We start from the raw sequence: 18,349 nt of genomic DNA, 5'->3' as shown, positions 1-18,349 counted from the left end.
CTATATATAGAAAATCCAAGACTCTACCAAAAAACAACTTGAACTGATAAATGAATTCAGTAAAGTCGCAGGATACAAAATCCGTGTGCAGAAATCTACACTAATAATGAAGCAGCAGAAAAAGAAATTAAGGAAACAATCCCATTTATATTTGCATCAAAAATAATAAGACACCTAGGAATAAATACCAAAGATGGGAAAGACCTATACTCTGAAAACTATAAAACACTGATAAAAGAAATTAAAGATGAGGGGCACCTGGGTGGCTTAGTTGGTTAAGTGTCTATCTTTGGCTCAGGTCATGTTCCCAGGGTCCTGAGATTGAGCCCTTCCTCGGGCTCCCTGCTCAGCAGGGAGTCTGCCTCTCCCTCTGCCTCTCCCCCAGCTCATTCTCTCTCTCTCACTCTCTCTCTCTCAAGTAAAAAATAAAATCTAAAAAAAAAGAAATTAAAGATGACACAAAGAAATGGAAAGACATCCCATGTTCATGGGTTGGAAGAACAAATATTGTTAAAATGTCTATACTACCCAAAGTAATCTACATATTTAATGTAATCTCTATCAAAATGCCAACAGCATTTCTCACAGAACTAGAACAAGCAATCCTAAAATTTGTATGGAAACACAAAAGATCCCAAATAGCCAAAGCAACCTTGGAAAAGAAAAACAAAATTGAAAGTATCACAATTCTAGACTTCAAGTTATATTACAAAGCTGTAGTAATCAACTACAGTATGGTACTGGAACAACAACAACAAAAATACCATATAGATCAACAAAACAGAATAGAAAACCCAGAAATAAACCCACAATTATATGGTCAAGTAATCTTTGACAAAGCAGGAAAGAATATGCAATGGGAAAAAGACAATCTCTTCAACAAATGATGTTGGGAAAACTGGACAGCAACAGGCAGAAGAATGAAACTGGACCACTTTCTTACAACAACACAAAAATAAATTCAAAATGGATCAAGGACCTAAATGTGAGACCCAAAACCATAAAAATCCTAGAAGAGAGCACAGTCATCAATTTCTCTGACATTGCCATAGCAACATTTTTCTAACTATGTTCCAGAGGCAAAGGAAACAAAAGCAAAAATAAACTATTAGGACTACATCAAAATAAAAATCTTCTGTGCAGCAAAGGAAACAATCAACAAAACAAAAAGACAACCTACTGAATGGGAGAAGATATTTGCAAATGACATATCCAATAAAGGGTTAGTACCCAAAATATATAAAGAACTGATATGGGGCGCCTCAGGGGCTCAGTTGGTTGGGTGTTTGCCTTCAGCTCCAGTCATAATCTCAGGTCTTGGGGTCAAGCCTTGCACCGGGCTCCCTGCTTGGCGGGGAGTCTGCTTCTCCTTCTCCCTCTGCCCCTCTGCTTATGCTCTCTCTCTCTCTCAAATGAATAAAATCTTTTTTAAAAAAAGTACTGATACAGTTCAACACCCAAAAAAACAAATAATCCAATTAAAAATGGGCAGAAAACAGGAACAGACAATTCTCCAAAGAAGACACATAGATGGCCAACAGACACATGAAAAGATGCTCAACATCCCTCATCATCAGAGAAATGCAAATCAAAACCACAATGAGATGTCACCTCACACCTGTCAGAATGGCTAAAGTCAAAAACACAAGAAAAAACAAGTGTTGGCAAGGATGTAGAGAAAAAGGAATCCTCGTGCACTGCTGGTGGGAATGCAAACTGGTGCAGCCACTGTGGAAAACCGCGTGGAGTTTCCTTAAAAAGTTAAAAATAGAACCACTATATGATCTAGTAATCACACTTCTATTTGCCCAAAAATACAAAAACACAAACTCAAAGGGATACATGCCCCCCTACGTTTATTGCAGTATTATTTACAATGGCCAAATTATGGAAGTAGCCCCAGTGTCCATCAATAGATGAATGGATAAAGAAGATGTGGTACATATATACAATGGAATATCACTCTGCCATAAAAAAGAATGAAATCTTGCCATTTGCCACAACCTGGACAAAGCTACAGTGTATTATGCTAAGTGAAATAAGTCGGTCAGAGGAAGACAAATACCATATGATTTCACTTTTATGTGGAATTTAAGAAACAAAAGAAAGGAGCAAAGAAAAAAGAGAGAGAGAGAGACAAACCAAGAAACAGACTCTTAACTATAGAGAACAAACAGATGGTTACCAGAGGGGAGGAAGGGGAGAGAATGTGGGAAATGGGTGATGAGGATTAAGGAGAACACTTATCATGATGAGCACTGAGTAATATATGCAATTGTTGAATCACTGTATTACACACCTGAAACTAATGTAATACTGTATGTTAACAATACTGGAATGAAAACAAAAACTTAATAAAAATTAAATTAAATTTAAAATTTCAAGAGTAAAAGAAATATTCAATATCCCAGTGAATATTGGGCTTTATATCCCACAGACATACATACCTATAGCTTTCTGATGCCCAGGGGCCTGCTTCCCAGCCAGCAACACAAGGCTGAACAGAGACCATCTTCACTGACTGAACTATTCCCACAGGCTAGGTGTTTTCACCTACATGCTCTTGTTTACTCTTCACAACTACTCTGTGGGTTAAGCACCACTGCTTTTCACAGAGGAGAAAACTAAAGTTCAGACGAGGTACGCTACATCCAGTGAGTAGCAGAGCAGAATTTAAACTCCTAACATCAAGTATAAAAAGATGAGCCCATGTCACAGGTGAGGCTGCATCATAACAAAGTATTTTCATGACATTTGCAAATCCACATAAACAGGTCCCCAGGGATCTCATGTGTTACCTTCACTGGCTTCCCCATATTCTACCCCCAAACCTGCTGGACGATGAGGCCTCCTTCCACATGTGATCTAATCACTGTGCTCAAAGAGCATATTGTTAATTAGGATTTTTGAGTGATTTGTTGTGCTCCACTCAAAGTAGATGAAAAATAAACTAAAAACACTTGCTGTCATATTGTGTACAGCAGCAAACACTATACAACACGAGTATTGCCTCTGATTTGGGGCCAGGTCCTGAGAACAAGTCTTTCAACTTGCTCCAACCAAAAGTAAGTGGTCTCCATGAAGATAGATTTAAACATGGAGTTTGAGTCATCTCCCCAGAGGCCTTCAGCTCATTTAGATGCATGGCTTTATTTATTCAAAATTTGCTTTTCTTTTTCCCAGGGAAAAAAAAAAGACTTGCAGACCATCATCCCATCACTACTCTGTGCGAGGAATCTAACATAAACAATGTCAATGAGAAGCACTGTATTTAACAAACTCCAGGACACGCCACAGCACTGTTTATAAGATATAAATCGAGCCTTGTTTTATTTCCCTGTTCTGCTAAATTCAGATGTCTGCTTCATTTTAGACCCAGCCCCCTGAAAAGAGCTTCTCGGGCTTTATTCAGTACTGTCAAATATGCATATTCAGTGAGGCATTCAGAACAGCAAATGAGAAACATGACCTAGACGATGCCCATTTAGATGCGGATGATTGAAGGGCTACCATAGTGTGGTGGCCAGAAGTGGTGGTCATCCAGCATTTCCAGCTCTCGGACTTCTGAGCACATGGCAGGCCTCTGTCCTCCCGTACTGGGTCTCTGGCCCCTGAATTGTGAGCAGGAGTGCTGCGTGTGGCTTCTAGCCAGGACATTTCATAATGCCATGCAAGACCCTCCAGAGCACTCACCCCTCTGCCAAGGTGACCGGCAAGTTTCCAGATGGGGACTGTGCTACCAGCCTGAGATCCAGAGAGAAGTCAATGACAGCACTGGGAGTCACCCCAACCTGGCCCACCAGCAATGGATACACAGCATGAGCAAGAAACACAGTGGTGTTAGTATGAGCCCTGAGATGTGAAGGCTGTTTGTGATCACAGCATAAACTCGCCCCTCCTGCCCAATACCCCAGACAAATGGTGGCATGAGAAAGGGCTTGATGTCTCTTGTGATAAGTTAGCAGATCTGTGTAATTTAGTATCTGAAGCTAAATGTTATTATCTTGTCAGGGAAAGATCCCTCAACCCATAGTTCACTTGGACCCCAATCATCATGTTCTAAAATCTGAATGAAATAGACCAAGGAAAATTGAAGAGAGAAAATTACAGTTGTAACCTTCCAAACTGCCAGTTCTAATTTATTGATCTGTCAAGGTTCTTAGTTGTAAACAATAGAAACCACTCTGGCTAGTTAGGCAGAAAAGGAATTGATTAAAGATTTATTAGCTTACAGAATCTCAAGGCCAGGAATATCACCCTACTCACCAGTGTGGACTACACTGGCCCACTCCTGGGCACAGACACCATGGCTCATTTCACCACCCTGGGCACCGGATACCTCCTCTAGAACCTCGGCCACTGTGCCGCTCTGTGGTCCTCATGCCACTGACTTCTTCGAATCTCTAAGGTACCAAACAAATTCTCATGCAGGTATATCATGAATGTGCTCAAGGTGCAAGGAAGAGTGAGAAAGTTATTTTTTGGCTTTTTTTCTTAGAAAGGTAGAGAATTCCTCAAACACAGGATGGAAATTCAAAGGTGTGGTCAAAAAGAATGATAAATACCCACTACCTATGGGGTCATGAGTCATAGGAAAAACTAAGGTCTGCGATGCTCATTTCAGTCCATAATCAAGTTCCCAGAGCCTTTCTGGTTTCTGCAGCTCTTCCTCAGATCTACCCAGGTACTCCTCCAATGAATCCGTTTTTACCAGTTTCAGTGGACTTCTGTCGCTTGCAACCAAGAGACTCCTAATACAGAAGTAATCGTATGTTAAAGAATCTCAAGCTAGCCAGTTGCAAACAGGGATGTAAATATTTAGATGCTCTGAAGAATTTTTCAGGTGTTTTGTTTTTTTTTTTTGCATTGACAGGAAAAAATCAAAGAACATAAGACTAACTTTGGCTTGAGAACCCTAACTGGGATAATGGGCTGCATACTGACTATGTTTACTTTCTCTACTAAAAGTCCTCACAAATAACTTCTTACTTAAACAAATAAAAAGGAAAATATTGCATCTACAAAGATCTTGTGTGCATGTACCCAACTGAATAAAAAAAATGAGAAATATGGAAAAGATGCCAACTTATTGCCAAATGCTACATGAAAATAAGGTTATCTATAAGAATATATCTAGGGCGCCTGGGTGGCTCAGTCGTTAAGCGTCTGCCTTCGGCTCAGGTCATGATCCCAGGGTCCCGGGATCGAGCCCCACATCGGGCTCCCTGCTCAGCAGGAAGCCTGCTTCTCCCTCTCCCACTCCCCCTGCTTGTGTTCCCTCTCTCGCTGTGTCTCTCTGTCAAATAAATAAATAAAATCTTAAAAAAAAAAAAGAATATATCTAGAGAGATATAGCTAACCAATAAATGAATAGCTAACCAATAAAGAAATACACACAGAGACACAGATGCTAGCATATTAAAAAACAAACTAACAAAAAACCTACATTGCGTTTCAAGGTGCTCAGGTTCAAGATCCCTGAACTGGACTAGTTAAAATAATAGAATAAAATATGAGAAAAACAAAACCCTAACGGCAAAACTGTACAATAATTATACTAAATGGTTAAGGAATGCCAAGGACTTGACTTCTTGGGGTAACTTAGGGAAGGTTTCCCCTTTCTCTAAGAACGGTTTCTGGGACAGGAAGGGGACTCCTGGGTTCTGTTTCTGGCTGTGGCTAGAGCTGGCTGATGCAAGGTGAGTATCTAGAGACATCAAGCTGGAGTTGAGGGAGGGGAGTCTTGTTATGGTCACACTCTAGGGAGAAGGTCAAGGAGAGCTGGGATTTCCTGAGCAGCCCTGCTCCTTCTCCACACAGAGTGGTCACTTAACTCTTCCTCCAATTTAGTGAGAAGTCCTCAAGTTTTCTCAATAAATTTCTTTATTTTTTTTTGTTTTGGCTTTTTTTGCTTAAGCTAGATCATAGCCCATTCTTCCTTGTTTACAACCAAAAGAACATTACATTAACTAAGTATACTCCCCTACAATCTTACTCTCCCCATTATCCAAATCCAGCCTTAAGAAACTCATCTTTCTTTACTAGGAACGACTGAAAAGGACCTTCGGCTTCTGTGCATCTAGTTTTTGTGTGCCCGGGGGCCATCGAGCTTAGCAGCATTGACCTCGCTTGTCACTTTTTAGGAAAAACAATTGTTAATTTTGACATCCGGCTAATGGGTTGCAACTTCAAATGCCTTCAGAGATCAGAGAGGCAAAGTAAATGGAGAGAGCGCTGAGCTGGATTCCACTGGACACCATACGTCCCATCTAATGACATTTACGTTCAAATACTTAAAACACTGTATGGTTCAAACAAAATTCTTCATGGACAAAATCTACCTTCTGAGCCATCCACTAACAACTCAGCTTGCTATTAGTTTAAGTTACATATGGTCCTACTCTGTGAGACTCCTACAGCTCAATTTTGTTTCAAGCATTTGAACAGGATAAAAATGCTTCTTACAAAGCAGAATTTCCCATCCTCTCTCAGCAGAAAACTCCACAGGCCATCAAAGGGACCCATGTGAGGTCTCCAGAGAACTCAAGGGCTGCTTTTTTTTAAAAGAAGTTTATCAATGCTAGTAGATTCCTTCTTTCGTGTGTGTCTCATGGTAAATGAAGCAGGCTCCTGTTACTTTCTATGAATCACAGAATAAAGAGCCAAACTCCCTAGAAGCACAAGGACTCCAAAGGTGTCATAGCACAGATGGAAAAACCCAAATGCCGACTACCCTTGACAGGCTCCAGTTTAACTACACAACTCTGATTCTCTTCACAGACGAAAAGGGAAATCCAATTCGAGGAAACTGATAGCGTTTTCTTTTCCTTGGAAAATGGACTGGACGAATTGCACACAGAAACCTAAAATCTCCACTGCCAATTGTTGAAAAACAATGGAGCCTCCATTAGCAGTTCCTTTGCCCACAGAATGCTCTCTGAGGAACTGCAGGGTTTGGAAGGAGTACAGAGGCCTATTCCACGTCTCAGACACATCAAAGTTTTAATCAAAACCTGCTTTTCTTTCTGAAACCAAGCAACTGCTATTTCACACCCACATATTGCTAGAGCTCATTCAATTACCCTCAACGACTTTGTTTAAAATGAAAATGCTTTGCCTCCTGAGGACAGTGTGAGAGGATTGATTAATGTTGTTCCCTGAAGGACAGAAATGCAGGTACACAGCAAAAATCCAAGTAGCTGGAAACTACTGCTGGGCCCTATTTTACAAGTCATTCAAACCTACCTGCAAGTATTTTGTAAAGAATAAGGACTTTTAAGGCAGTTGGCTTTATCAAGGGACTAGACTATGCATCTACCTCTTCCCCCTTGATGAAAATCACAGAAATTAGAAAACTAAGATGATGAGAAGTGAGGAAGAAAGACCAAATTTTTCCAGATGGTTTTGCAGAAGAGGAAACAGCTTTTTTTTTCTTCTGACACATTGTTCCAAAGGATCTGTAACTAACAAACCAAACCAGCACATTGCTGGTTTCTGTGGCTCTGTGACTCAGAAGTCACTTTTCTATCCAACATATTAAATGTCAAGTAAAATATCTCCGATAAGAGAGAAGAAATTTCTTTGGGAAGCTTGGTTCCTGTGTTGAGTGCTTCTCCTGTGCAAATGAGCCATAGATTGTGCTGCTGTCTTTTACATGGTTTGCTAACCTGTAAGACAAACATCTACCCAAGACTGCATGAAGAAGCATAAATCGGGGGGGCCTGGGTGGCTCAGTCGGTTAAGTGTCTGACTCTTGATTTCGGCTCAGATCATGATCTCAGGGTCCTGAGATCGAGCCCCACCTCAGGCTCCATGCTTAGCAGGGAGTCTGCTTGAGATTCTCTCTCTCCCCCTTGCTCTGCCCCCACAAATAAATAAATAAAATCTAAAAAAAAAAAAAAAAGAAGCACAAATCATGGAGACCATATCTTAGTCCTCCACAAATGCCCCCCACAAAGAACTTCACCCATGTCATCACAGTGAGAAAAAACAGAAAGAAACAAGAGAGGAGGAAGAGGAAAAAAATGACAGGGAAATGTTTATGCATGTGTGGTGTGCAGATTTGGGAGCCTAAGAGCTCTGACGGAAGGCTTCTGTATAGACAAAAATGCATGGGTTCCAGGGTAGTCCTAATCCAAAAAGGCAGTATTTATCCATCATGCCCCCATTTGACAATGCTCTAAGGTAACCACCTCTGCTGGGAAAGAAGTAATATTTAGAGCTAGTTCTTGCATGGCTGGGTGAAAGAAGGGGAGGAAGAAAGAGGGAAAGAATTATATGAGACTACACTTCACTTCTCTTTTTTATAACAGATTATTTTCTTTAAGAGAAGCATAAGCTGTGATTAAAGTGGCAATATAATTGCTGAATTTTTGTGCCTCTACCACCTGCAAAGGAAGCACGTTGACAAGAAACCTTCAGCAACCCAATTATTTCATGCAGGTTTTCATCCACCCCAAAAGCCATCCTCAAAATAGAACAGAACTTTTTCTCCTTCGCCAATCTGGTAGGTGCCTTCCACAAAGTAACCAAGAACTAAATCACATTGTTTACCACTATTCTCAACAAACAAAATTTTAAATAAAATGAGGTCCAAGGTTTTTAATACATAACTTTCAAACTTTCATTATATCAATTATGTAATGGCACACTGAGCTTACATTTCACATCTCGATAGGAGGCTAAAAAAGGAACAAGATTTGTCTTCAGGGAGATAAGAGATCTCAAACTCTGTTCCCAGAAGTGGGAGAAGAGATTAGATAACTGGTCTTTTCAGTTTTGAGGAACATTATAATTCAATTGAAAAAAAATGGGAAAATGAAACAATTTCAAGATTCCCACTATCTAGGAATGTGAGGAAGTTAGAATGTATATCTTGAAAAAAAGTAAATAAAAAAAGGAAATCCAGGGACAGTTCTTCCTTAGGAGGCTAAAAAATTAATATTTTAAAAATAGCAATAAACTCAGTTCCTTCTTATACATTTTTAACAAGACATTTAGAGTTACTCATAATAGGCTGAAATGGTAAGATTCTTATATTTTCTTTTTACATATCAGTGTCTCAGGAGTAAGCATTTCCTAGGGGTCACTCTGGGAAATACAATCCTTTCCGTCAGGCACAACTGCGGGAACAAAACATTCAATCTGAAATGGATTACCAGGTCGTAGCATGTACAAAGCAACTCACAAATCAGAATGCATTTCTGTCGTCATTCCCAATTGGGGAAAGATCAGCATGGAAGGAAGTAGGACTGATATGGGAAGGTTTCCAGGCGATGACCCCTGACCTGAACGTTCAAGGATGGAAAGGGCATGAGTCATAGGAAAGGAGGACAGGGGCCCCCCACACACACAAGTAAGAGAATCAGCATAAGCCAAAGGAATGGAGATAAGTTACAACAAATAACATTTGGGGAACGACTGAGGCTAAAGACTCAAGACAGATGGGTGAACATTAAAGCTACGATTATTGAGTGCCTATAACATACTAGACTCTAGGCATATATTTCCTTTTGTTTTTTCTAATTTAGTTTTAATAAAACAGAGCCCCAAGGCTCAGACCCAGGTGGCTCATTTCTATTAGCCACCCTCACTCCCTAGTTGATCTCTACAGTCTCATGGCCTTAGTCCCACTTGTACACTGATGACATCTCTATCTTTAGCCTCGATGTTTCCTCCAACCCCAGACTCATATGTCCAACATTTCCACCTGGATGTCTACAAGATATCTCAAATTCAAAATATTTAAAACCAACCTCCTGATTTCTGTCCAGCCGCCCCCCCCAAAAAAAACAAAAGCTGAACAATAACAAAAACTTCTCCTTCCTCCCTCATCTTCAAAATACATCCAAAATCAGACCACTCCTCACGCCTCCACCTCTACCACCGCCTGAATCACAGCAGCAGACTCCTAAAGGGGATGGACATGAACTTCCCCTCGAGTGACCCTCTGAGTCTGTGCATTCCAACCCTTCCCATTTGCAGGACAGGCTCCAGTTACAGATACTGTTGTCTGAAGTGGAGACCAAGATTTAAGAGTGATTCTTGGACAGGTGACAACAGAAACAACGGAGGCTGAGGGCGGATATGAGAGGAAAACTACAGGGTAGGGTTGAAGGGACATCTGAGGACATGGAGAGAAACAAAAGAACTTGAACTTTTAAGAAATATCGAGTCTTAGGTCAAACGTCCCCTCACGGTTAGCCATTTTTGACTTCTCAGCCAGAGTTCAAGACTTAAGTACAGCATTGGTCACATTACTGGAGGCCTAAGCTGAGTGCCTCCGTCAGCGGACTTTGAACTCATTTTGTGCCCCCAGCACCTGAGGCAGCATCTGGGACCTGGGAAGCCCTTGGCAAAGGTGGGCTGGCGGCATAACATGGTGCCATGGAAAGTGCATTAGGAGCATGAAGAAGGGAGTGGAAGAACAAATTAAGACTTTACTTGGGGGCGCCTGGGTGGTTCAGTTGGTTAAGCGACTGCCTTTGGCTCAGGTCATGATCCTGGAGTCCCGGGATCTAGTCCCGCATCGGGCTCCCTGCTTGGCGGGGAGCCTGCTTCTCCCTCTGACCCTCCCCCCTCTCATGTACTCTCTCTCTCTCTCATTCTCATTCTCTCAAAATAAATAAATAAATCTTTAAAAAAAAAAAAAAAAGACTTGGGGGCGCCTGGGTGGCTCAGTTGGTTAAGCGACTGCCTTCAGCTGAGGTCATGATCCTGGAGTCCCAGGAAATCCCAGGTTCGAGTCCTGCATTGGGCTCCCTGCTCAGCAGTGAGACTGCTTCTCCCTCAGACCCCCCCCCCATGCTCTCTCTATCTCATTCTCTCTCTCAAATAAATAAATAAAATCTTTAAAAAAGAAAAAAAAGACTTTACTTGGGAAGTGAGGTTTCAGAGACAGAAAAAAGTATTTGAGTTTATCCAGGAAGATAACACCAATGGCCGGGTGGGTACAGCAGTGGTATGGCACATCAGAGGCAAGGCTTGGGGGAAAGGAAAGCAGGGGAAGAAATGGCGGGGTGTGATACCAAAAAGTAGGTTAGACTGGGAAGCTAAAGAAAGCAGCAGAGTCAAAAGAAGAGTTTTCCCTCTCCCCATGAAGCGCATGGTGGGGGACAGGAGATGTTTAAAAGAAAAAAGGATGAGCCCCCCCCCGACAGAAGTCGCCCTAGAAGATGCAGTTAGGGTTAATGGGTTATGAGGCCCAGGCCAGCTCGTACCTGCAGTTCTTAATCTTTTCATCCCCAAGTACCTAGTAAGTTGCTGAGCTCCAAAAGGAGGGTAGGAAGCCAGAGGCTTAACAACCAACCAGAGGTTAAATTTGAACCACTCACTTGAGGTGTGAGTCAAGAAGTTAATGCGGTAGGAAGAGCAACACTGTCGAGTGCTGTAAGACAAACCTAGGTTATGACTTCAGTCCTTGAGGTTCCCATTCACTTCCCATCAAGAGGTGCTGGGGCTCGGCTTCTCACCCTGCGCCAGCCACCCTGCCAACATCTGCGGTGGAACTCAAGGGAAATTAGGCTGGAGAGTGGCTCTCCGTCACAGTGGATCTCCATCACCGCGATGAAGGTAGAGTGGAAAGGCCACTCACAATGGCTACCCAGCCTGCTTTGTCCGGGCCTCAAGGGGCCGATGGGAAGCACAGAATATAAACAAAACCCCAACACCTTTCTTTTCCTTTCCCTGCCCATCACTCATACCCTCTCCTCAGTAAAATGTAAGCTCCTTGAGAGCAGGGCTTGGCCCTTCATGGCTGGATGCGCACCTAGCAGGGGGCCTGGCACGCAATGGACGCTCAGCAGATATTGGTGGAATACTGAACGGACTCGGCTCAGTCCCGCTTCATGACGTCTGGGCATTGAAGGATGCCACCGCTGGAGCCGCCAGAGAGGGCTGAGGTGGGAGAAGCGAAAGACTTCCCTGAAAGTCCCAGTGGGGCGGCCTGCGGCGCCGAGCGGAGGGCTCTGAGCACGTCGAAGAGGGGGATTCGACTGTCAGGCCCAAGACTGCACTGTCTGCCACTGACCTTCCGGCGGGGACTCCCGCGCGGGACGCAGCAGCCCGGCTCCGGCGTCCGGCTCCCGCCGCCCTCCGGAGGCGCTCGGCGCCCGCTGCGCACGTAGGTCACCTGCCTCCTGCTGGCGCCGCGGGGCGGGCCGGGCGCGGGCGGCAGGTGCGGCCCCGGCGGCCGGGGAGCCGGGCCCGGCGGGGCGCTGCGGGCCGGGGGCCGGGGCCCGGAGGGCCGTAGCTCCGCGCACAGTCGCAGGCCGAGCAGCAGCGCGGCGCCGAGCACACACCGGGGCAGGGCGCCGCAGCCCCTCCCGGACGGCCTCTCCCGCGCCATGGCGCGGGGCCGGGCCCGGGGCTGCGCTCCGCGGCCGGCGGCGGGGAGGTGGCCCGGCGGGCCCGAGCCGCCCACGGTGGGAACTACCCCGCGGGCCGCGGCGCGGGCTCGGACCCGCCTCCCTCCCTGCGGTCCAAGAAAGCCTCGGCGTAACCTTATCCTGCCCGGCCGAGCGCGCCCGGCCGCTGGAAGGGGCGAGGGGCGCCGGGCCGGGCGGGGTCGCGGGGGCGCAGGCGGCTCGGCCGGGCCAGAACCCGAGCCCTGGGGCGGTGGGGGGAGGTCCCCGAGGGGGCGCCCTCCACCCCGGCCTCCAGAGCCTGGCGGAGTTGGAAAAGCTACATGGCCAGAAAAAGCGCATTCCTAACGGGGTCCTGGGTGGTAACTTCATTTTCTAGTATTAGTATTGTTGGAGAAACACAAGAGGATAGGTGAACTGCCAGATTTTGCTACAAGGAACAAGTTCTGATTGTCAAGCAGTTTGTGCCATTAAGGATAAAACTACTTCGCACTTAGGCTCGGGTTTACAACTTCCCCCCCGTCAAGAAAGAAGGGAGGGGGAGGAGAGAATAGCACCCGATACCGAAAAATCAAATTAGAGTTATTCCATTTCTAAATTCTGCCTGAAGCCAATCCATGCTTTCTCTCCGTGTTATGAAATGTGTGGGGGTGAAGGAGAGGGAAAGAGCCAGCGAAGACATCTGACAGCAGAGAGGGAGAACAGAAGTTACCATGGCATGATGTAAATCAAATTAATTTAGCTCCAAACACACACCTCCCTGCTGTCTTGCAGAGATACAGAAGGACAAATTTATCTTTCGGCAAAATGCTCCCCAGCTGGTATTTCCATCAGCACCTTGACCTTAATTAATCAGGCTGAACGCTCACAGCCTGAAGTCGGTGTTAACTGTTCATTTTCAATTGTTAGAATTCTTTCCCACCACCTATTTGAGGTTTGGGCTTGGGGTTTAGGTTTGGATTTGGGTTTGTTTTCTTTAGCTGTGGCCACTTCTTTTTATGCTCTACACTTTTATTTTCCATACTTCTACAGGAACTACCCCTGCTGACCTATCCTCTTCCCGAACAGCCTAAGGCATGGACACAGAAACCAAATATAGAGCCCCCTCCCTCCACTCCCTGCATCTCAGGAATTTTCCATAAGGAGCCTTCCTCTCTAAAATCTAACTTAAGAAAGACCCAATCTATTCTTTGCACTGTACAAAGCACTTGGGCTATTTCTCTACCTCTAACAACCCAATCTAGTCCATTCCCTGGGCCACACCAGTCCTCAGGCTCCTGAGTGTTTCATTACAAGTGACTTTTGTTTTTTTCTTAGATGCAGCCCTCAGGCTATTGCAGATTGGCTTTGTTTTAAAGAATCCAAGCAAGTACATTTTCCCTGACCCAAATTTTTAGAGAAAACCTCACATCCTGTGACTATTTATTTATTATTATTTGTGAGTAAAGTGATAGAAGTTTTTTTTAAGATTTTTATTTATTTATTTGAGAGAGAGAATGAGATAGAGAGAGAGCATGAGAGGGGAGAGGGTCAGAGGGAGAAGCAGACTGCCTGCTGAGCAGGGAGCCCGATGTGGGACTCGATCCCGGGACTCCAGGATCATGACCTGAGCTAAAGGCAGTCGCTTAACCAACTGAGCCACCCAGGCGCCCTTGATAGAAGTTTATTAAGTGAAGATACAGAAAAAGCTCTCGAGAGTGAGAGGGTCCCGACAGGGTTGCCAACGAGGGCCTTTAGGGCTGGTCTTTTATAGAAAGCTAACCAGGGAACTTAAATCCTTTCAACATCTCTACTGATAACACCTTCAATGGCTTACTTCTTTTTAGGGGCTGGTGATTCTTGTTGGTCACAGTTGATTATCATAAAGACACCCACCCGGCACCTGTGACTATTTAAATAATGAGTTTGGGTGTCAGACTTGAACTATGTGCTAAAGCAGGACTCTGTCTTTCAGAAGTTATGAGACTTTGGACAAAGTACTTAACCTCTCTCAGCCTCCATTCTCTCATGTGTAAATAGGCCTATATATTTGGTAGGATACAAAGATTGCATAAAATATTAAAGGTTTAGTAACCTAAATTCACAGAAGGTATTCAACTGATGGTAATTACTTTTATTATTTACCATTAAGGAAAATCCTGGATTTTATCATGAAAGATGAAATTTAAGCATTGATTCCCAAGTAGGTAAACGTAAGAATGTATAAGAAGATTTATAAATATCTTATACATTGTCTAGAATTAGGAGTATCCAACAGTTGCAAAAAACAACCATTAAGACTCACAAACGTACCCCATTCAGTTGTATAATGGTGTAAAAATATTTAAGACATGATGCGTATTGTGCTTGATCAACCTGGATCACCAATGTCTGCTGTAGACTTTGCTAGAGGTTTTATTTTCTATGCAACCAACACAGTGCCGCTAACTAAAGAAGTAATCTTTTGAAGATTATGATATCACTAACTTATGCCCTCTGCGCATGTGTTGAGTTACTCTCCGGGGGGGAATCATGAAAGTATCCTATATTATGAAAATGGGAATATTTAATAAGACTCGACCGGAGGTGGGAGGGGGCACACAGAACAGTGTCGCTCTTGAAGAAAATGGGCAAGATGACCTCATATTTTCCCTTATCTCATCTCTATGGTTCTCTAATAATGTTTCCATTATGAGGAAAAAATCCAAATAAAGTGCAATATTTAAATGCACTTTTCCCTCATCTCTTACAACTGTCTATGTGTTTATTACTAATAGAAAAGAACTGTTTATTTGTATGCAGCATCATTAATTTTCTAGGAAGAAATTTCCCACTTTTAACTTGCACACATTTCCCTGTGTCATGGATGATAATGAATAGTGCAATAGGTTAGTTCGTAGGCTGAAGAGGAAAATCTAACTGATCGCTGCCTTAGCTGACAAGCCATCCTTCTTCATTCACAACATTTGCTTTTCTCATGAAGTTGAACTTGCCATGTTCGTTTCTGGATATGTTTCAAAAATGCAGATAATCACTAACCACTTAGTCATAGGTTGGTTACTTAAATGTGCAGGTCAGTAAACCACAAAAGCATTTTCATCAGATCACAAATTATATCCTGCTTGAGGTTTCAGCCAGCAAAATGGGTAAAACAACATTTTTACCGCTAACCTCCTAGACGCCGTACATTTAAAATAGCACACATGCGGTAGTGTAGTGGTTCTCAATTAGGGGTAATTTTGCCTCCCCGAGGACATTTGGCAATTTACGAAGACATTTTTGGTTGCTACAACCGGCAACTGGCCATCTAATGGGGAGAGACCAGGTATGCTGCAGGATAGCCCCGAATGCAAGGAATAGCGTTCCACAACAAAGAATTATCCAGCCCCAAATGTCAACAGAGCTGAGGCTGAGAAACCTTGCTGTCACAATGGATATTAATATGGCGATTTTTAATGACAAACTGTCCAAAGAGAAAACAGAAGCTGAGAGACAAGGATCCTCACCTCTCCTAAGTGGTTGTTTCCCTTTCACTATGAAGTATCCTGCCTGAAATAAAGTAATCAAATTTAGAAAGGACTAGAACCCCACCCCCACCCAATCCATGTAATACATGCTCATTGAGGAAAATGTACACAAAGCAAAAGAAGATGCCAACAATCATTCATATATCATGATTCAGAGATAGCATCCCGTAAGACTTTTTTCTATGCATATATGCATATAGGTTACAAAAATGAAAACATATTATACATATTTATTTATCATCTGCTCTTGTATATGGTACAAATATTTACCTATTAAATCATATGATGTCGGGATTTGGCTAGAGGCAATCCAGTGGGAGAGGTGGGAAATAGCTGGGGGTATAAATGAAGCAAGAAGAACTTTGAGTTTATAACTGTTGTAACTGGATGATGAAGTTCACAGATCTCTGTTATTGAGCATGTTTGAAAGTTTCCATAATAAAAATGTCATTAAACAGTAATCTATTAACCTAACATCATTTTAATGACCACATGTGTTATAATTAAAGCAATCTTCCACTGTTGAATAATTAGATCATTTCCAAGTTTTCATTCTATAAGCAATGCTGTGATGGACATCTTTATAGCTAAATCTGATGGATCTGAGGTGGACTGAAAGGAAAGAAAGAGGTCACGGATGATTCCAAGGATATTCCTGAGTAATTGGAGGGATGGAGTTGCCATTAACTGAGAAAGAAAAGACTTAAAGCAAGAATAGCTTGGGGTGGAAAATCAAGAGTTTGATTTTGATGGTCATATTAAATTTTGGAAGCCTATTAGACATGTAAGTGGAGATGTCGAGTAGGCAGTCTCATTTAAAAGACTGGAATTCAGGGGAGCAGTGAGGGCTAGAAATCGAAATTTTAGATCATGGGCATATTGATGTTGAATAAGGGAGGGAAGAAATATTGGAAGGCTTAGCTCAGGGTCCACCAGTTTATGGTCAGGGAGATAAGGAGGCATCAGCAAAGGATACTGAAATAGGTAGACAGTAAGGGAACAAAATGTGTTGTCCCAGAAACCAAGTCAAGAAAGTATTTCTCAAAGGAAGACACTGAGAGGTCTAATAAGATGTGGGCTGAAAACTGCCCATGAGATTTGGCAACATGATGCCTTGTTTATTATCAGTTTTCCCAACTAGAGTGGAACTCTGTGAGTTCAGGGACTTTGCTTTGGTTATTTCTACAGTCCCAGTTCCTAGAACTGTATTTGGCATGTAGTATGTGTTCAATAAATAACTGTTGAAATAAAGAGGAAAAAAACGAATCAAATCTGTGTGCATTTGTAATTGGTGATGATTCTTAAGAGTAGAATCACTAAGTTAAAGCAGAATTGTAGGTCTTTTGATATGAAGTGCTATTTACTAATTTTCAATCCACTAAAAAAGCCTGATCAATCCCATGCAAAGGCCATCAACTATTGCTTTGTTGGTATCAGTGGAAACATCAAAAAATAGCTTATTTTTCGTTCCCTCCCACTCTGCCATCACTGTACTTGAACCCACATTTGATTCCCCCTCAAATGCCCGTCTCAAGCTACATCCGACATAGGACTGTGTCAGTTCATCCTCCCTACCCTAAGGATGTAGCTAAATATTAAGATGCCAGTTCAACATCCTGAGTATCCATGTTAAAGGAAGAACTTACCAAGATGAAAGCTTTCAAGACGTAGAACAAAGTTCTAATAAAATGACAGACCCCTGGAGCTGCTGCTTGGGGCTGGGAGCCCTGCCTAAAATCACACCACTGCTTAGCCCACAACCTAATAAAGCTGGCTCTGAGCTAGCCTTATGGAAAATGCCTGGGGAATGGCTTAATGCCCTGGCCTGCCTGGGAGAGAGATCATGAGCCTTTCCTGCTTCTTTTGAATCTCCTAACACTGTGTTCTCCCATTCCTGGTATTTAACTTATTCTAGCATTTGTGGACTTGCTTTATCTTTCTTCTGCCTGGGCTGTTTCTCAGACATACAGCGGAGTCTCACCTCTGTATCTCAGCAATGCCCCGCATGGGATGGGTCTCCACCACATCTCTGGAATTGTTGACAAACAGACATCACACCCAACCAGGCTGAAGTCAGACCCAACATAGCACATTTCTTCCAACACCTGTTGCTCTTCCATCCTACCAAAAAAAGAATCATACTCAAACCTGTACTGGATGACTCAAAGGTACTACCTCCAATCCGGTACAATTTTGACCCCAGGGACTTGGGAAGAATCAGGGAATGCTTCATGTAAGCTATTTGGGAGAGAGGAACTAAAATGAAAAATGTGGGTATGGGAAGAATGGTACATGGATGGGGTGGAAATTATGGGGGCTGATGGCTCTTAGGTAAGCCCTCAATCTGTACAGGAAGTTCAAAAAAGACACATACCCCCCCCGCCACACACACACACACACACACACACACACACACACACACACACAGACTGGATTCTGAAAACACATTTGAGATATTGTTAGATAGGTTTATTTACAGAC

General features: G+C 43.1%; 1 protein-coding gene across 1 annotated transcript in view; it reads right to left on the bottom strand.

The window, feature by feature from the left end:
* The window catches only part of METTL24 (methyltransferase like 24), a 95,594-nt gene extending 83,248 nt beyond the window's left edge, over positions 1–12,346 (bottom strand). Inside the window, exon 1 of the mRNA XM_028104214.1 lies at positions 12,029–12,346. Within this exon, the coding sequence (XP_027960015.1) occupies positions 12,029–12,346 (318 nt within the window). The remainder of the gene's footprint in view (positions 1–12,028) is intronic.
* Between the last annotated feature and the right edge of the window lie 6,003 nt (positions 12,347–18,349).

The sequence above is a fragment of the Eumetopias jubatus genome, unplaced genomic scaffold, assembly GCF_037043125.1.
Source record: "Eumetopias jubatus isolate StellerSeaLion01/CBP00866 unplaced genomic scaffold, mEumJub1_p1.0 scaffold_6, whole genome shotgun sequence".
Taxonomy (NCBI): Eukaryota; Metazoa; Chordata; class Mammalia; order Carnivora; family Otariidae; genus Eumetopias; species Eumetopias jubatus.
The sequence above is the reverse complement of the archived record's forward strand: the minus strand, read 5'-3'. Positions and strand labels throughout refer to the sequence as shown.